Here is a 17,063-nt window from a genome sequence, read left to right as displayed (position 1 = left end):
GACGGGGATTGTCTGCGGTCAACTTCCGCGCATTCGGATTCATTGTTCATCAAGGAGGCCGTTGAAAGCTTGACCCTCGAACAATACAGAGGCATTTCTCGCCCTGGTGTGGAATCACGGTAAGCATCGTTCTTCTTGATTGTTCTCTTGATACCTAGCGGGCGGTCTCCATTGGATTATTCTGCTGAATTCGTCCGACTCCTCTCGCCTGGACGACCGTCAAGTGACGAAACGCCATCCTATTTCTCTCTTCCCAACACCCATTACACGGCAATCTTCTCCTGACCGACCTTGACGGCGAGCTCGACGCCCTCGACGACCAGGTCCGGGTGAGACAAGAAGGGTGAGTGCGACGAGTTGGCGTAGAAGGTCGTGTACCCTGCGGGGAACTGCGCGGCCATGGCCTCCTGCGTCGCCAGGGGTATGGCCTGGTCCTGCTCGCAGTGAAAGTACATGACCTCGATGCCGTCGTTCCAGGGCTCGTATGTCGCCGGGTCGGAGAAGACGCGAGCCGACTGCCAGCTGAGCTCTGCGATCGCCTTGGCCCGGAGGATCGGATCGACGTCGGCATAGAAGATCGTCTCCGGCGTGTCGGCGTAGACCTTGTCGCCCTATGAGTTATGTGTGTCAGCGGGTTGGTTCTGTTCAAGATTATGTTGTTCATCGTTGGGCGGTTGGATCTCCTGACGGGGTCGTGTGCCAGACCAGGGGGTTTGGGCCACGACATGAAGGGTAGTTTGTGACAAAACTTACGTCGGCTCTCATCCAAGGCAGATACTCTCCGCTCAGCATATCCAGCAAACTGGTCGCGTTGGGCGCAGCAAACGCGCTCAGGTACACAAGCATGATGATGCCGCCGGCCTGGCCGTTGGCGGCGCGCTGCAAGTACCCTAGTCCCTCGACGGCGTTGGCGCCAACCATGCCGCCGTACGAGTGGACGACGACGACGACCTCTTTGCCGGCGTCGGCGAGAGTCTCGATGGTGGACCGCAGCACGGCGGCGTCCTCCTCGAGGCCGACGGTGGCGGGCTCCGCGCCGACCGAGGGCAGCGTGATAGCCTCGGACTCGTAGCCCTTGAGGGTCAGCCCGGCGCGAACAAGGTCGAACGACTGCGGGCCGTGCCAGGCGCCTGGGGTGAAGACCACGGTAGGCAGGGTGGCCGCGCTGACCGCACAGGCCGAGTAGAGGAGACCGACGATCTTGGAGAACATGTTGGAAAGTCTGTTAAGGGGGTGAGACTGCCGATCAATGGGTGGGTAAGGTTCAGGCGGTTCGCGGTACGGGGTATTAAAGGGGAACGTTCCCTCGCACAGAGTGGCCGTTGAAACTTGGGAGCCAACGGCGAGCAAGGAGGTGGGATGCCGGAGGCGTATTAAAGATAGGGCGATTACCCAGAGAGGCTTGACAGCTGAGGCGACAGGGAGATATTGAGATGATGAGAAGAACTGGAGAGAGTTGCGAGGAAAACAAAACGGGAGAGGAAGAGACGACCATAACCATTTTAACATGATTAGAAATCTCTGGTATCGATCCGTACTGCCATGAACCTCGCCCGAAGACCACCATCAATTCCGCGGCCTCAATTACGCCCATGTCAATATCACCGTAGCGGCCCACGTATTCCTCATGACATTGCCCCCTTTTTCCAAGAGGAGGACGTACGCCCGAAGAACGGGTGGACTATTGCTGCTCGATCGAGGGGGATGGTTGATGGGTTATGGTGGTGGGAGGGGCTGCGGTCGACAACGACGTTGTATTGCAAATGGGGCACCATTCTTCTCAACTCCCGCCCCGTGAACAAACCCGGCCGCGATCAGACGTCGAGCACAGAGCACAGAGCATAACGTCGTGATGGGTGCCACTGTGTAGGGACCAGGGCCGAGTGGACTTGGGGCCGTTATATCGAGGCGCGACTCTGGATCCTCTAATACAGCTACTTCGGCGTCGCGGCCCCCCCTTTTTTTTCGAATAATGTTCCCGATCGAGAATGATCCAGTTGGCAGTCTGGCAGGCCCAGTGTGGTGTCGCCCCTCCATTGCCGAGTCAGTCAGTATTTATCCTCCTCCTTATGAGTTCTTTGCTACACAGGGTGTCGATGAGCACTTTGTATAAGGACCCCCGGGTTGCGCAACCCGCGCCCCCCTAAAGTCCCATTTGGTCCTGCCCGAGCCCTCTTTTTTCCTTTTCTCTCGTCTATCGACGGAGCTGACGTGTGCTCCTTTATATACATTCTTTCTTTATTGGAACTGGCACGGGAAATATTGGAACTAGTCCGGTCGTCCACGTTTGCACAATCTTTCCACCTTCAGTCCCGATGGCCGACACGTCGGGTCTTCAGGATCCTCTGGCGGATAAAGGGCCGGAACAGACGACGACGACGACGGTGCTCCTCGTTCTTGCGACCATTTTCGTGGCCCTCCGGTTCTGGGCGCGTTGGTCGGTCGGATTCAAGTATGGCCTCGATGACTGGTTCATGGTGGTCGGCTTGGTATGATCCCTCCTCTTCTATACCGCCTTGGGTTACGAAGCGAAGTGAAGCCTGGAATGAGACTAACACGGTAGTTTATTTCGTTGCATAGGCCGTCACATTCATGGCCGGAGCCATCAACTATGCGAGTAAGCACGCCGCATCGCAACGGGTGAATTAATCCACCAAAAACTGACATGGACTGCAGTGGTAGCACAGGGTCTCGGCCGGCACGCCGCCACCCTCCCGCAAGAGATGCAAGTGCAGTTCCTGAAGCTGCTGCTGGCATTCGAGTGCATATACGTCACGGCGGTCATGTTCATCAAGATCTCTTTGCTGCTGATGTACTGCCGCATCTTCCCGTCGCGCAACTTCAAGATAGCGGCCATGACGCTCGGCGGCATCACCATCGCCTGGTGCATCGCCATCGTCTTCGTGTGCATCTTCCAGTGCACGCCCGTCGCCAAGGCATACATGCCGTGGATCGACGGCACCTGCATCGACCTCAAGGCCTCGTTCATCGGCAACGCCATCCCTAACATTCTGACCGATGTCGCCATTCTCTGCCTGCCCATCGGTCAAGTGTGGAAGTTGCAGGTCACGTTGGCACAAAGGCTGTCGTTGTGCTTCATGTTCCTCCTGGGCGGATTGTGAGTGGTGACCCAGAGGGCGTGCATTTTGCTGTGTCGTGTCTCTGTACTGACGTGTACAAACAGCGTTCTGTTCGCAAGCATTTACCGGTTTACAACTCTCATGCAATTTCAAATCGCTGACACGACGTGTAAGTCTCTTGTTATTCTTTGCTGCCCGCGTGGCCAACGAACCGGACCGCAGAGCGCCGACGCTGACCACATCATTGCCATCAACAGGGACGCTCGCCACCGCGTGCACGTGGTGCGTCGTTGAATGCGCGTGCGGCGTCATCAGCGCATGCCTGCCGACGCTCCGCCCGCTCATGGTCAAGATATCGACGCAGTTCGGTAGCATAGCGACCAAGTACAACCTTTCGGGCGGCCAGAGCGGCGGCCGCTCCAAGGCAGGGAGCCGTGGACCGACGGAGCTCTTGACGATCGGGGGCACCGGCGGCAAGTCGGCCGACAAGGGGTTCCAGCGGCTGGGAACGGAGGACAGGAAGTACGGCATCACGACCAACATCACGATGCGAGCGGACGATGCGGCCACCAAGGCCGCTCCCGAGCCGGACTCGGGCAACGACCTCTCGCTCAAGGGCGGCATACGCATCAAGGTCGATCAGGAGGTCTGCTGGAGCGAGAGCCGGGCGCGACAGGACGTCAAGTACGACGAGTCTTCGTCGCGGAGCGGTTCCTCGCACATGGGCGCCAACCAGGTCTGAAGACCACGGCTGTTTAGTGTGTAACGAGTACCAGTGGTATATATTCCCATGATAAGGGCGCAAAACAATATGATCTAGTACAGCAGCCAACGTCAGCATCGGCAGGCACTCTCAACGTATCTCAGCAAGCTTGGGATTTTAGCTGATCCCTTTATTTGAGTTTCTCCTTGATTCCCAAAGCCCTTTTCTTCTTCTTGTTGCTCGGTCACTCATAGCGTGCGGACTTGATTTGGGTCTGGTAAGCCTTCGCTCTTTGGCTACCTACTCATCAACCTCTCTCGCTGCGTACTCAAACATGGCATTTGACTCGACGGCACTCTCATCCACCAGCTTATGGGCTGATTCGACGCCAGCCACGGGCAGTCTGAACTCGAACCTCTTACCACTCGCCGGGTCGCTGCCGTTAATCTGGTAGGGGAACGGCAGGTAGTCTGGCAGCAGGCCCAGTTGGCGCAGCGCGGTGGCCTGGTCCCAGGCAATATGCTCGTGGTGAAGGTGATCACCCCGGACGTTCACGACGCTCGTGAACGGGATAGAGAGATGCTTCCCCGTCGGCGGCACGCCAGGAAGTCTGCGGTAACATTAGGGCCAAGGTTTCTATTTCATTCTTTCTTGGGGGCAGATGTTGGTTGGGTCGCTTACAGCCAGTCTATGACTTTGTCGTGGGTGCACTTGAAGATGAACTCATCAATGACTCGATCGATGCCCACGGTGCGGCTGACCAGCTGGAGCTCGGTGTCATCGGGATTGTTGAAGACGAAGTGGTCTCTGTAAAAGTTGGTCAGACGGCCGCGGCCTACGCCGCCCGTCAGTGTGGGTATATGGTTGACCTGTAGTCAACCGTCAGAGACATTTCCCGGGCGGGGTGGAATCACGACCAACATAGGGCTGCTCGACCATGGTGGCCATGGTCTTTTCGACGTCCCGCTCGCCGAACTCGAAAAGGGTGTGCTCCTCCCAGACGGCCTCGAGGTCGAAGTAGGGCCCGCCGAGGACGGGTTTTAGGAACGTCAGCGTGCGGGTGTGGGCGAGCCCGGCGGCGTTGGCATCGAAGTGGGAGTGTCCGGGGACGACAAAGAAATCACGGGCGGCGGGGTACGAGTACGACTTGGCGGCGGCAGAGCCCGTCGTCGCCGTCGTCTTGAGCGCCCCGGCATGGATTCCGGGGACGTGGGAGAGGGTGGGGATGGCGAGGGCTTGCGCAAAGTTGAAGAAGACGACGGCCTTAATCTCGGGGTGGCTCTCGAGAGCATCCGCGACTTGCTGGGAAGCGACGGCGAGGTGTGCTTTCGAGCGGCGTCAGAAGGAGCATCATCATCATCATCATCATCATCCTCATTATCGTGTATTGCGCCACTATGCCGGGCTTGGAAGGGATGAAAACAAATGGCCGGTCGGGCCGGTCGGGCTGCTTACCAATGACGCCAAACTTTTCCTTGTCGTCGCAACTGTCCAGGTCTCGGAGGCTCTTGATGGCCGCCGACACGCGGTTCGCGACGTCACCAACTCCGGGCGCGATGATGACTTGGGCAACGGCATAGCCTTCCTCGGCCCATTTCTGAGCCGGAGGGGGGTCCAAGATGGTATCGTGCTTGGAGAGGTCGATGCCCTGCTCGACCAGGATGAGCAGACCGGGGCCGTGGCCTCTTCGCGATAGCGGCGACTGGATGGTGACAGTAGCCATGTTGGGTCAGGTTCGTCGTCTCAATCAACGAAGCGGTTGCGCGTCGTCTTTGCTCAATCGGCAGGACGTGTTTTTCGGTGTCCAGCGGACTTTCGTTGGAGTTGGCAAGTTCTCGTCATCACGGCGCCTGGCATCGACTCTTGGATGACATGGCCAGCTCAAACGGGATGGTGAGATCGCAGTCGGGCCTCCACTTGATTGATGCAACCCCCGCTCGAGATGCCGCCCCCGACTCCATTCCCAGATAAGGCATTCCGGCCGGGTTTGGTTGGCTGGGCTTCTGCAACGAGAGCCTCGGCTGCGGAAGACGAGCAAGATGCCTACAATGCCATCGGTTGATAAACATCCATATTGTCCCTCTCGCCAGTGAGTGGACACCAACCCTCGGTCTGATTAGCCGGCACCGTGTATCATGACAAGCCTCTGCGGGACGCACTGCCGGCTCCGCTCCGATTGCGATGCCGGCGCGGTGCGAGACGGCCGGCCGGCCATTCCAGGTCGGGCCACACCGAGGATATTACGCTACTATTGCTTCGGAGGCTGGCACTAATGCAAAGGATGGAGCAGGCTCATGCAAGGGGAGAGAGAAGAAGCGACACAATTGAGAGAAAATTGCAACAAAACCGTGCCAAAAGCAAGGAGGCGTCCTGTGGCTGGCTTCAGTTGTCAAGGGTCAGCTCCATCCAGCCTCTTCCGCGTCCAACAGTAGTTACCTCATCTGCTCATGTCCATGGTTTCAAGGAATCACTTCATGACTGCATGTTGTATCCCCTCTTGTCACTGTATCTAGGTAGGTAGGTACAGTATCCGTGTAGAGTGGGGGGGGGGGGGGGGGGCAATATCCATTTCCTGGAGCAGTTACGCAACCCCTGCAGGGCGCCAAAGCGCCCACGTCCCGTTCCGTCGTGACGTTCTTCTCGATTTGACAGCTGTTAGGCCCTCCCCCTTCGTGTTGCCAGATCACTAACTTGATGAGACGCTTATCAATTCACCAACGCACCACTCAGATACTGTATGCTCACGGCAGGCTGATTTGACAATGTCTTTGAGTCTGACACCCCCCTCCCCCCTTGCCTAGCTGTACCAAGGTGGCGTAAGCTACCCCATCTCTTTCTTTCTCTTTTTCTCTTTGTCTGTGGACATGGACCCCTTGTTCTGTTTGCGACTTGTCTCCGACATGGGAACAGCAACTCTCCCACCTACAGCCGCACGGCTGCCTTTCTGCAATCAGTCTCTCCTCAGCTGCCACTGTCCTTGGCCATGGATACGGCAATTTAAGGTCATGCCTATTGCCTTTGTATCATCCATCTCGACTGCCTCTCTGTGACCTTTGTAGCGCCTGTTATCTGGACTACCTATTGCGCGGCCTCCCAGCTCCAACAGTCTTGACAATCCAGCCAGCGCGTCGACCAGGGTCGAGCAACACGCCCTACACAATGGCCTCGACCTTCCCCATAAACAAGCAGACCTTTGTTGGCATTGTCGTCTTTCTCTTCTTCCTGTGGACAATGTCGACCTTTACCCCGACAACATCGACAAGAACGATACATATGGTAAGTCTCCCGTCGCCCTCGGCCACCGTTGTTCTCCTCTAACTCTCATCCTCGCCAGACGCCCGAACAAGCTGGGGAGCAGCCGGGCCAGCCGGACAAGTTGAGGCCTGCCCTGGACACCTCCCTCCCGAACGAATCGCCCCAGCTTTCGCTTGCGTCGCCGTTGTCGCACGAGACCGCGGGGGGCAACACAGCGCATGAGGCCGACAAAACGGCTGCCAAGGAAGCACCGCAGACTCCAAGCCCAGACTCGACCAAGAGCAAGAGCGGAGGCAAGAACAAGGACAAGGACAAGAGCAAGTCGGCCCCGGCGTCGAGCAAGCCGCACGCGCCCTCGTCCTCGTCCTCCAAAGGGCACGACAGGCCCCTGATCCTCTACGCCTTCGCCGAGTCCAATGCCGCCCGCGAGAACCTCAAGTTCTTCGTTAACCAGGGCCTCCACGATGCCGCCGATTTCATCTTCATCCTGAACGGTGAGACCGACATCAGCAGCGTCATCCCGGATAAGAAGAACATCAAGGTCATCAGCCGTGACAACTCCTGCTTCGACCTGGGTGCTTACGGTGAGGTCCTCCGCAAGGACGACTTGTACAAGAAGTACAAGCGCTTCATCACACTGAACGCGAGCATCCGCGGGCCCTTTCTCCCCCACTGGGCCCAATCCTGCTGGAGCGACATGTACCTTGGACGTGTCACGGACGAGGTCAAGGTGAGACTAATATGACTTGCCAACTCATCCGTTTTGACCGCGTGCTGACCCGAGAGACAAAGCTGGTCGGTATGACGGCTAACTGCTGGCCCCGGTTCCACGTCCAGTCGATGATCTGGGCCACCGACATAGTCGGCATCGAACTGCTCCTCAACCCGCCTCCGCGCTCTTCTATAGAAGACCAGTTTGGTACCGTGGACGATCCCGTAGGCATGAGCGGCTGCTACGACGATTGGAATCACGCCGTCCACGCCGAGATCGGCTCCACAGACGCCTTCCTGAAGCAGGGCTACAAGGTCGACGTCATGATGACAGCCTTTCAAAAGTCAAAGAACTACATCGAGGAGTGCGACACGTCGGAGAACGGCGACGTCCTCTGGAACGGCAGGTACTTTGGCACAAACGTCCACCCCTACGAGACCATCTTTATCAAGGCCAACCGTGACATTGACCCCACTCTCATCGAGCACCTGACGACGTGGCATCAGGCGTCGGGCTTTGACAGTTATGCCGCCTGTAAGGCGAATCCTTGAGGGCTGAACATGGCGATCGGATTACTTGAATGATGTGTTATTTTAATGGGCATTTTGAAATATGTCACATGGCGCTTGGAGTTATGGCCGTGGAGTCCCTCCCTCCCAATACTATTGAGAGAGAAAATACCTGAAATGAGTCATGGGTTGATAGACACGGTTGGTAGCACAGGGCTCTCTCTCTCTTTCTCTCTAGGCGATACAACATCTGGGCGTGGTTAGATACAAAAGACATAGTCGGTCATGCAGTGCATATACTCTGTTCAACTTTGGTATCTTCACACCGCAGCCCCTCCTCAGTGTCATTCTCAGGTTCAGCACACCGGCTATTGCTCTCCATTGAGGGAATGCGAACAGAGCGATCTTTGGCGTCAACTCACATATTCGTCAGCGCTCAATAACATCCTAGGCGCACCTGAAGGACTAGTAAAGGCTAGCTATATAATACGCATTTAGCAATATTAGACCAAGTTACCAAGGGATGATGTTTGATGAGGGGCGCAACAGGATTGTTAGGGAGTGCATGTTGATGATTTGGGCGCTGCTGTGCTCCATCTACACATTTGCTGAATCCACATCTGACTCTTGCCCCTCTCGACATCCGCCAGGAGAATGAACATGGTTTCAGACCGCTTCGGGGTGAGCCGACGAGCGAGGCCGCCCGAGCCGGTGGCCACCGCCGAGTTCGAGTTGCCGATCCCGGAGCTGGAAGACGCGCCGGGCAACTTGGACTCGAGCATCGATCACGCGGAACTCCTGGCGAAGAGGCCAGAAAGGAACTCGTACACGGCGGGCAGTGAGGCCGTGATGATTCGCGCGTAGAGCTCGATGGTGCTCCAATAGGCGGCGTCCGCGTAGTCGTAGGTGATATTGGTGGAGTTGTCAAAGACGACGAGGGTGCGGAGGCGGATGATGCTGGCGAGGGTGACGCTGGAAAGTCCTGTCAGTCTCACAGCACTCGATCGGAAAGGGGACAAGGAGCGGCAAGCACATACAAAATGCCTATGGAGAACACGATCGTGACTATGAGCTTCCTTTTCGACGGCATCTGCAGCTGGTAAAGCTGGTGCAACGAAAGCGCCAGGGTGATTATGTCCAGCACGATGTTGAAGGCTGCGCTCAGCCAGCCCTGCACAGGTGGATGTTGTTGCAGCGGCCCAGGTGGTCCTCTTCCAGCTGCAACCAGGCATGGTTGAATGGGCCAGCACTGGAAGAATGTCGCAAAGAAAAAGGCGACCGCTTACGCCAGGGTGAGACCAATGGTCACCCATATGGCAAGCCGCCTACCGACTTCTCCCTGCTCAAGAAATGCACGTTCCTCGACATGAACGGCACCTATGACGGCGAGGACTCCTGCTTCAACCAGTGGCAAGCCGGCATCGGCGGTCTCAAGGGCGGCTCTATACGACCAACGGCATCGCGTTCGGGTACCTCAAGCACCTGTCGGCGGCAGAGAACGGCGATCCGGACCTGTTCCCGGACGACGTGCCGGCGTACCTCAACGGCCACTTCCCCCCAACTACGCCGAGCACGCCTCGCCGACCTGAGAGTCTGAACGTGGCTGACGCCCAAGGACCATAGCCGTAACAGCCCCGGCGTCGTCAACCTGACGAGCGCCAACCCGCGCGACACGCCCGACATCGCCCTACATAGCTTCTTCGTGGGCGTCAGCGGCGAGGAGGACCTGCAGGCCGTATGCGAGGGCATGGAATACGGCATTGAGGCGTTTGAGAACCTCACCCCCGCTCGAAAGTGCCTTTGAGCGCATCTGGCCGCCCAAGCAGGTCTCATCCGAGGCTAAGATGAAGCAGTTCGCCGAGGACGAGGCCAGGGGCCACCACGCCAGCTGCATCGCGCCCATCGGTGCCGACGACAATCCCCAAGCCGTCTTGGACTCCAACTTCAAGGTCCACGGCGTCGACGGCCTGAGAGTCGTGAGCGCTTCCATCTTCCCCAAGATCCCCGGCTTCTACGTCGTGCTCGGGATCTACATGGCGAGCAAGAAAGCGACCGATGTGATTTTTGCCGAGGCACAGGTCGCGTGATGTGTCTCGTCGCCCGACCGAGGAAGACTAGGACCGACTGGCCTAGTTTTAACCGTCCCACGGGATACGGTACATCGCCCTTTTCTATTTAAAATAGATGGTAGGACGTGTATGTAGTTATTATCAACAATTCCAAACATATACCTGTTAAGAAAGCCTTGCCTTCAACTATTCCAAAGCAGAGAAGCTGCAGCACCAACCTAAACCTATATAGCGCGTCGTTTGCCGGCAACTTTGTTGAAAATGCTGTCAGAGAGTCTTGCTGTTCAAGTAGATTGAGCCAGGCGCTCCTACAGCCGAGGGAACGTGAGCCGCTGCCCTTATCAGTCCGAGCAGTCGAGGCCAGGCAGCCCATGACAGAGGCGGTGAACAGAAAACGAAAAGTGATGCTGGGCGAAACTGTCCGCAACAGCTGCCGAAACCTAAAATCCCATCTGGACTGGAACTCTGACCTCCAATGACCCCGTCAGGCTTCTGCGTCGCATCTTGAGGATTGAGTTCGGAATCAAACTCGGAAGCCGGCGGCTGCGGATGGCAGAGCCCATCGCGGGGTTCTGATGACATCAGAGGAGACGTAGGAAAAACGACAAACATAGGAAGCATGCCTTTGGGTCTCATCTTCCATTTTGGTTCCATTTCCGTTTTTCAAGATCGAAAGCGTCTACAGAGACATACATAGATGATACATGATACTGGGTCGTCCAACAGACTACGCTCGCCGCGCATCACTCGAGACAGGGTCATAATCGCAAAATGTGCGGCATCACGGCCATCATCCAACCCGGCCCCCCGAGGACCGATCCCTCCAGGAGGCGAACCGATCTCCACGATGAACTGACGCAGAGCCTATCCGTCCTCCGCCACCGCGGACCCGATGCCACCGGCACCTGGATCAGCCCGGACTCCACCATCGGCACGCTCACCCTCCCACCCCCTTCCCCAATCTCATAAGATCACTAACATGGAATCCTAGGCCTCGGCCACGCCCGTCTCTCAATCATAGACCTCTCCCCAGCTGGCCTGCAACCGCTCCACAGTAAAGACGGTCAGCTCCACGCCGCCGTCAACGGCGAGATCTACGACCACGACGCCATCCGCGCCCGCTGCGCTGCCGAGCACGGCTACGACTTCTCCGGTCGCAGTGATAGCGAGGTCGTCCTCGCGCTGTACCGGCACCACGGCGCGCCCGGCTTCCTCGACCACCTGCGCGGCGAGTTCGCCTTCGTCCTGCACGACGAGCGGTCCGGGGACGTGATCGCCGCGAGGGACCGGTTCGGCATCAAGCCGCTATTCTGGACCCGAGTCAACAACGATGACAATGACGACGACGACGACGACGACGACGACGACGACGATGACGGCGCCCTGGCCCGGATCCTCGTGGCGTCTGAGATCAAGGCGTTCCTGCCAATGGGATGGCGGCCCGAGTGGGACGTCGCCGCCATCGCCAGCGGCGCAGCGATGCAGGGCGAGGGGACGCTGTTCAAGGGGGTGAAAAAGGTCTTGCCCGGGCACTGGATGCGGTTCGCGCGGGATGGGAGTGTCAAGCAGTATCGCTATTGGGATGCCAACTACGGCGACAAAGTAAGACGCTTCCCAATGAGGTCCAGTCCAATGCATGGAAGGACATGAGAGAGAAAATGAGAGAGAGAGAGAGGCTATCTCTGTACATGTGTGTGAGAGAGTCGGATGACTGATGAACTTCCCATCTAGTCAGTCAGGGAGACGCGCACGCTCGAAGAGATGACGCAGGGCGTCCGCGACCGACTCGTGGAAGCCGTCCGTCTGCGCCTCCAGGCCGACGTGCCCGTCGGCATCTACCTCTCGGGTGGCATCGACTCCTCCATCGTGGCCGGCATCACGACCCAGCTCGTGCGGGAGAGAGGCATTAAGCTGGGGAGCCGGGGCGCTGAGGACCAGATCACCTGCTTCAGCATCTCCTTCACCTCGGACTCGGCCTACAACGAGTACGGTACGTCTTCCAGTCATCTGGTCGGCTAGCGTGTCCGCTGGCGTTGTGTGTTCAATCTTCGTCTTGCCATATTCCTGACACGGTTATCACGAATCGACAGACATCGCGGAGCGCACCGCCAAGTGGCTCGATGTGGCCATCGTGGAAAAGGCCATGGACGAGGCCGAACTTGCGCGCCACTTCGCCGACTCGGTCTACCACACCGAGCACCATCACTACAATCTCAACAGCGTTGGGAAGCACGCCTTGTCGGAGCTGCCGCGCCTTCGGGGTATCCCCGTCGTTCTCACTGGCGAAGGCGCCGACGAGCACTTCGCCGGCTACCCCTTCCTCGTCTCGGATCTCCTCCGCGAGCCCGACGCCGCCTTCCCCTCGTCTCCGATCGACACCGACGCCGTCTTCCGTGCCGCCTTCCTCGAGACCGCCGAGGCCCAACTGCGGACCATGTTCAACATCGTCGGCATGTTCGACCACCCCGCCCTTGACGACGGCAACCCGGACTTCTGGCCCCTTGCGGGCCTCGACTCCTTCTGGGCTCAGCTACGCTCGCATCCCTCCAACGACGTCTTCGCCCCCTGGGTGCGCCGGGCGACCGCCAGCGATGGCCTAGACGCATACGCCGCGATGGTCGACGCCTTGCCTGCCGACGCGCGCCAGAACATGCTCACGCGCTGGCACGCGCTCCACTCGGCTCTGTACCTCTACCTCAAGACCTCCATGGCCAACATGGTTCTTACATGCTTGGGCGACCGGTCCGAGATGGCACACAGCATCGAGGCGCGCCTTCCGTTCCTTGACCACGAGCTCGCCGAATATGTCAACGGGCTCCCGCCCAGTGTCAAGATGAGCTACCGCCACCCCGAAGAAGGAGATGACAACGGGCGCGCGACGAGGGGACAAGGAGCAGAGAGCCTGTTCTGGAACAACATGGCCGCCGCCCGAGACCGTCTGATCGACAAGAAGATTTTACGGGACGCCGGACGGCCCTTCATCACGGACGAGATTTATCACCGCAAGAAGCACCCTTACTCTGCCCCGTCAAAATGGCCCGTAGGCGGGCCCATGCAATCCATGTTCCAGGATCTGCTAACTAAGGAGGCGGTCGACCAGCTGGGCTTCGTCGACTACGATGTCGTCTCCTCGTCGCTCAGGTCTGCGTTTGGCGCGGACGGCGACCTTGTGGCGTTCAGGAAACTGCTCGTCGTCGGCGCCTGGGTTGTGCTGAGCCAAAGATTCGGTGTCAGACCAGCGGGAGCCTGGTAAGTACCACACATGACGACGACGCCGCGCGGGAGGGGAGGGGGTTCGGTCAAGCCATTGAATAAAACACCGGGTATTGCAGCCTTTTAGGCATATACGCCTGCTCATGCGAGGGTACCGTAACGTGTACAAATAGATGGTGCATGCGTCTAACCAGGCATCCTCCCTCCTCCCTTCTCCCGTGTTTCTTAAATCTTAAATCTTCCACTCGTTAAGGTTATCCTGCGGCGTGACAAACGGTTCATTGATCCTCTTGATGGCAAATTCGCTGCAAAGAATGCTGCAAGTAGTTAGCACAGACGACTCGCGTAGCAGAGCGAGGGCGCTTACCATGCCGATGCCACCAGCGAGTCCAACTCGGTAATCATGGCCTCCCTCTTCGCTCCGTTGACCAAACCCTTACTGATTTGCACCTGAAGCTCCCGGATTCTCTTGCTCGTACCTACACCGGCCTGCTCTAACACTCTCTTGCCCAGACAGTCTGAGTGGAAGGAATGCTGGCATGGGAAGACGAAGAACTGCCGGCTGAGCAGTGGCAAGCCGCATACGTAGCACTTCTCCCCCGGTTCGACAATGGCATATCGGTGATCCAGCGCGGCAATGTCGACCTTGATGTTCGTTGCCGTCTGGGAAGACTCGTCCATCTCTTTCTTCAGCCCGTCAATGTTGCGACTGTAGTCCTCTAGCGCGGTGCAAATCTCTTCCTTGAAGTCGTCGATGACGACGAAATCGGGAAAGAAGGGGATGAGATCCTCGATCTTGAGTAGGTCGCACCGCTTCAGAAATTCGATGGCCGTCTTGATGCCGTTCGATTGGGAAATCACCTTGCGAGCGACGGCGAGCCAGAGCTTCTTCCGCAAGGGTGGGTTCGACATTGGCCGGTCTGCGATCACGGACGCCAGGTCCACCTCGTTGTGCGACAGCGCCAGATCGACGGCCTGGAGGTACTGGCCCATACTGGTGTAGATATGTACGCACGACAGCGTCCGGTGATGCTGAATGCATAGTCGAAGAGCAAAGTCGGGGTCGAAATTGGGCTCATCACCCTGCGACTCAAGATACGACAGCAACCCGGCCTCGTCCTTTGAGGTCTGGGCGTAGATAGACACCAGCGTGTTGTGTACCGCCGAGTCTTTTGAGTTCAGCTGGTTGATGACGTACTGCAGGTATCTGACGGCTTGGTTCTGCGCCGGGCTCCCCTCGAAATTACGGTTGTACTCCAGAAGCGCGGGTATCAGCTTGCGAGGCTTCAAATCGGAATGGCGCATCAGGATCTCGACCAGGTCCGAGGCAACGTGCGTCATAAGCACAGTGCTGTACCGGTAGAACACATCTGGGTCGGTCTGCTTCTTTAAGACCGTCAACGCCTCGGGCCACCTCTCGCGCTGGACCCAGTACGAGAGGACGTAGTTGTAGTCGTTGACGGCGTTGGCAAAGTATAGCAGCTCCTGTTCCCGGCCATGGCTGCTGACCACGTCGTAAACCGTCCGCCGGTCGAGGTCGGATTTGTACTTGTTGACAAAGTCCTGAAACTCGCCCTGGACGGCGCGAAGCTGCTCCCTCGACTGCGCGGGGTTGAGGCCGTCGGCCAGTTCCGCTTGGGTGATGATGGTGTCATCCAGCGAATTGAGCCTCGCCATGAATATCTCTACCAGCCAACTCGCTATCATAACCCTCTGCATGATGGCCGCCTTCTTCAACGTGCCCAGCTTGGCCAGGAGGTACGTCCTCAGAGCATCGGGCTCAGCATTGTCGATAAACGTGAGGGCCACTTCTTCGAACGGCTTGTTGCTGCGTCCGTATACCGAAGCAGCCTCCATGAACTGTCGCTTGACTACGAGGTTGTCACCGTACGCGGTCGCAACAGTTTCCCTTTGTGCCGGTGTCTTTGCGTGCTGCAACGCTGCGTCGAACTGCCGCAGCTTGAGCATAATTTGCCAGATATTACGATCTTCGTCCCTCACGACAACCTCGAAAATCTCCTGGGCGGTGAACATCCAGAAGGTATTTTTTTGCAGGTCAACGGACAGGCTCACAGCCTTCTGCCCCGGTTCGAGGACGATCTGGTCGTACACGACCTCCCCAGTCAGGCGATTGGTGGCTACCACGCGGCCGCCGATTAGGCTGACGATATGCCATTGCGTCAGCGCGATAGCGTCAATATAGTCCGTCGTAGGGTTGCGTTTGTTGGAGCCGTTGGACGAGCCAAGCTGCGAGCGAGGCAGCATGTTGGACTCGTTGAAAATCTTGTTGCCTTCCGCGCTGGAGTCGAGCTGTCCGTGGAACACGCCCTGTGCCGACAGCCACGCATAGGCTCTCTCATGCGACTCCTCTTCGTAGGGGTTCCGGTCGGGCGGATCGGGCGAGACCACCAGGGCCGACGTCGCAGCGCCAGACGCGCGCGACAGCTCGTGGATCGTTGGCTGTTCTGACTCAAACAGCTTCGTGTAGATGGAGCCGCCGCTGTCGTGGCCGCTGCCGACCTTGCCAGCCAGATGAAACAGCCGACCCTGCGTTGCAATCATGACCCGACGCATGTCGGACCGTCCAGGTAGTGTGTCGGCCCAAAGGCCCGTGATAGGTCCATCGGGTAGCTTGTGTAGGTTCTTGAGCTTGATGTCCTTCTTATAGAACTCGGAAGTGGTTTCGATGAATGCCTCATAGACGTTGCCGTCGGCGGCGCCGAGGAGAATCTCCCGAGTCGATGCCGTCGGCAGTGAAGGATTCCAGGCAACGCTCTCAATCGAGACGCCCCGTAGCCGGGCCAAGGCTCGCGGATGTTTATGCTGGGAGTGGAGGTAATAGTTTTCGCCGAGCGCCGTGCAAATAAGAAGGTGGGAGGCCGTCGGGTCGAGAAACATGCGGCGAATGACGCCGATTTCGCCGGGTTTCTTGGGGAGGTCAATATCTGGGGTTGCACCGAGTGAGCAGTGGTTCTTCGTAGGGAGGGCGAGGGATCACCGCCATGCTAGGCGGCGGTTCGACGGTCGGCGGACGGCCATCACGCACCATCAATATCTTCAGGCCTGTTCAGATCAATGCGCAGAATGCGACCATTGGAGAGCGCGAGAACGAGCACATTGTTCGCGACCTGGGCAGCAACGAAGTCGGCGGCGATCGAGAACTGCAGCTGGACTCGTTCAACGACGAACATGGGCAATGCGGTGTCATCGAGATCGAGCACCCCGTTGCCAGCGGCGAAGCCGTCGGATGGGTTCAGGGCCATGATGGATAGGTAGTCGGGGCGAGGTCAGGCGATCATCGTCGCTCGGTTTTGGGTCGGTGCGAGTGTCGGTCAGGTCGCCCGCTGCGGTTGCGCATGAAATGCGGTTCGTTGGAGGGCTGGAGATGCTAGACGTGCTGGAGGTGCTGAAGATGCTATGGGATGACATAGGCAGGGAGCTCGGTCGGCTCCACTGCGCCAAACCAAAGTGGGCTGCACAGAGTAAGGTAGATAGGTAGGTACCGAGAAACTCCAGCCGGCA

General features: G+C 58.0%; 5 protein-coding genes across 5 annotated transcripts; 2 read left to right on the top strand and 3 right to left on the bottom strand.

The window, feature by feature from the left end:
• Window positions 1-263: 263 nt before the first annotated feature.
• CH63R_02305 (FAD binding domain-containing protein) lies at window positions 264-1,509 on the bottom strand (the record flags this gene model as incomplete). Its single annotated transcript, XM_018297280.1, has 2 exons — window positions 264-611; window positions 754-1,509. 2 exons carry the CDS (start codon window positions 1,507-1,509, stop codon window positions 264-266), a joined length of 1,104 nt encoding a protein of 367 aa, XP_018162096.1.
• An 806-nt stretch (window positions 1,510-2,315) lies between these two features.
• Window positions 2,316-3,822, top strand: CH63R_02304 (Integral membrane protein; the record flags this gene model as incomplete). Its single annotated transcript, XM_018297279.1, has 5 exons — window positions 2,316-2,489; window positions 2,581-2,617; window positions 2,677-3,118; window positions 3,185-3,249; window positions 3,305-3,822. The coding sequence occupies 5 exons, from the start codon at window positions 2,316-2,318 to the stop codon at window positions 3,820-3,822; spliced, it is 1,236 nt and encodes a 411-aa protein (XP_018162095.1).
• A 261-nt stretch (window positions 3,823-4,083) lies between these two features.
• On the bottom strand, window positions 4,084-5,506 carry CH63R_02303 (Carboxymethylenebutenolidase; the record flags this gene model as incomplete). Its single annotated transcript, XM_018297278.1, has 4 exons — window positions 4,084-4,393; window positions 4,465-4,652; window positions 4,705-5,108; window positions 5,239-5,506. 4 exons carry the CDS (start codon window positions 5,504-5,506, stop codon window positions 4,084-4,086), a joined length of 1,170 nt encoding a protein of 389 aa, XP_018162094.1.
• Window positions 5,507-6,942: 1,436 nt separating this feature from the next.
• On the top strand, window positions 6,943-13,581 carry CH63R_02302 (Asparagine synthetase; the record flags this gene model as incomplete). The annotated part of the gene is made up of 11 exons (XM_018297277.1): window positions 6,943-7,059; window positions 7,118-7,768; window positions 7,831-8,284; window positions 8,930-9,097; window positions 9,145-9,358; window positions 9,463-9,743; window positions 9,955-10,342; window positions 10,393-10,415; window positions 11,320-11,930; window positions 12,060-12,318; window positions 12,419-13,581. The coding sequence occupies 11 exons, from the start codon at window positions 6,943-6,945 to the stop codon at window positions 13,579-13,581; spliced, it is 4,329 nt and encodes a 1,442-aa protein (XP_018162093.1).
• Window positions 13,582-13,773: 192 nt separating this feature from the next.
• CH63R_02301 (Pep3/Vps18/deep orange family protein) lies at window positions 13,774-16,804 on the bottom strand (the record flags this gene model as incomplete). The annotated part of the gene is made up of 3 exons (XM_018297276.1): window positions 13,774-13,858; window positions 13,909-16,486; window positions 16,588-16,804. 3 exons carry the CDS (start codon window positions 16,802-16,804, stop codon window positions 13,774-13,776), a joined length of 2,880 nt encoding a protein of 959 aa, XP_018162092.1.
• Between the last annotated feature and the right edge of the window lie 259 nt (window positions 16,805-17,063).

This window comes from Colletotrichum higginsianum, chromosome 2 (assembly GCF_001672515.1).
Source record: "Colletotrichum higginsianum IMI 349063 chromosome 2, whole genome shotgun sequence".
In the NCBI taxonomy this organism is placed as follows: domain Eukaryota; kingdom Fungi; phylum Ascomycota; class Sordariomycetes; order Glomerellales; family Glomerellaceae; genus Colletotrichum; species Colletotrichum higginsianum.
Note: the sequence above shows the minus strand (reverse complement) of the source record. Positions and strands in the feature narration are given on the sequence as shown.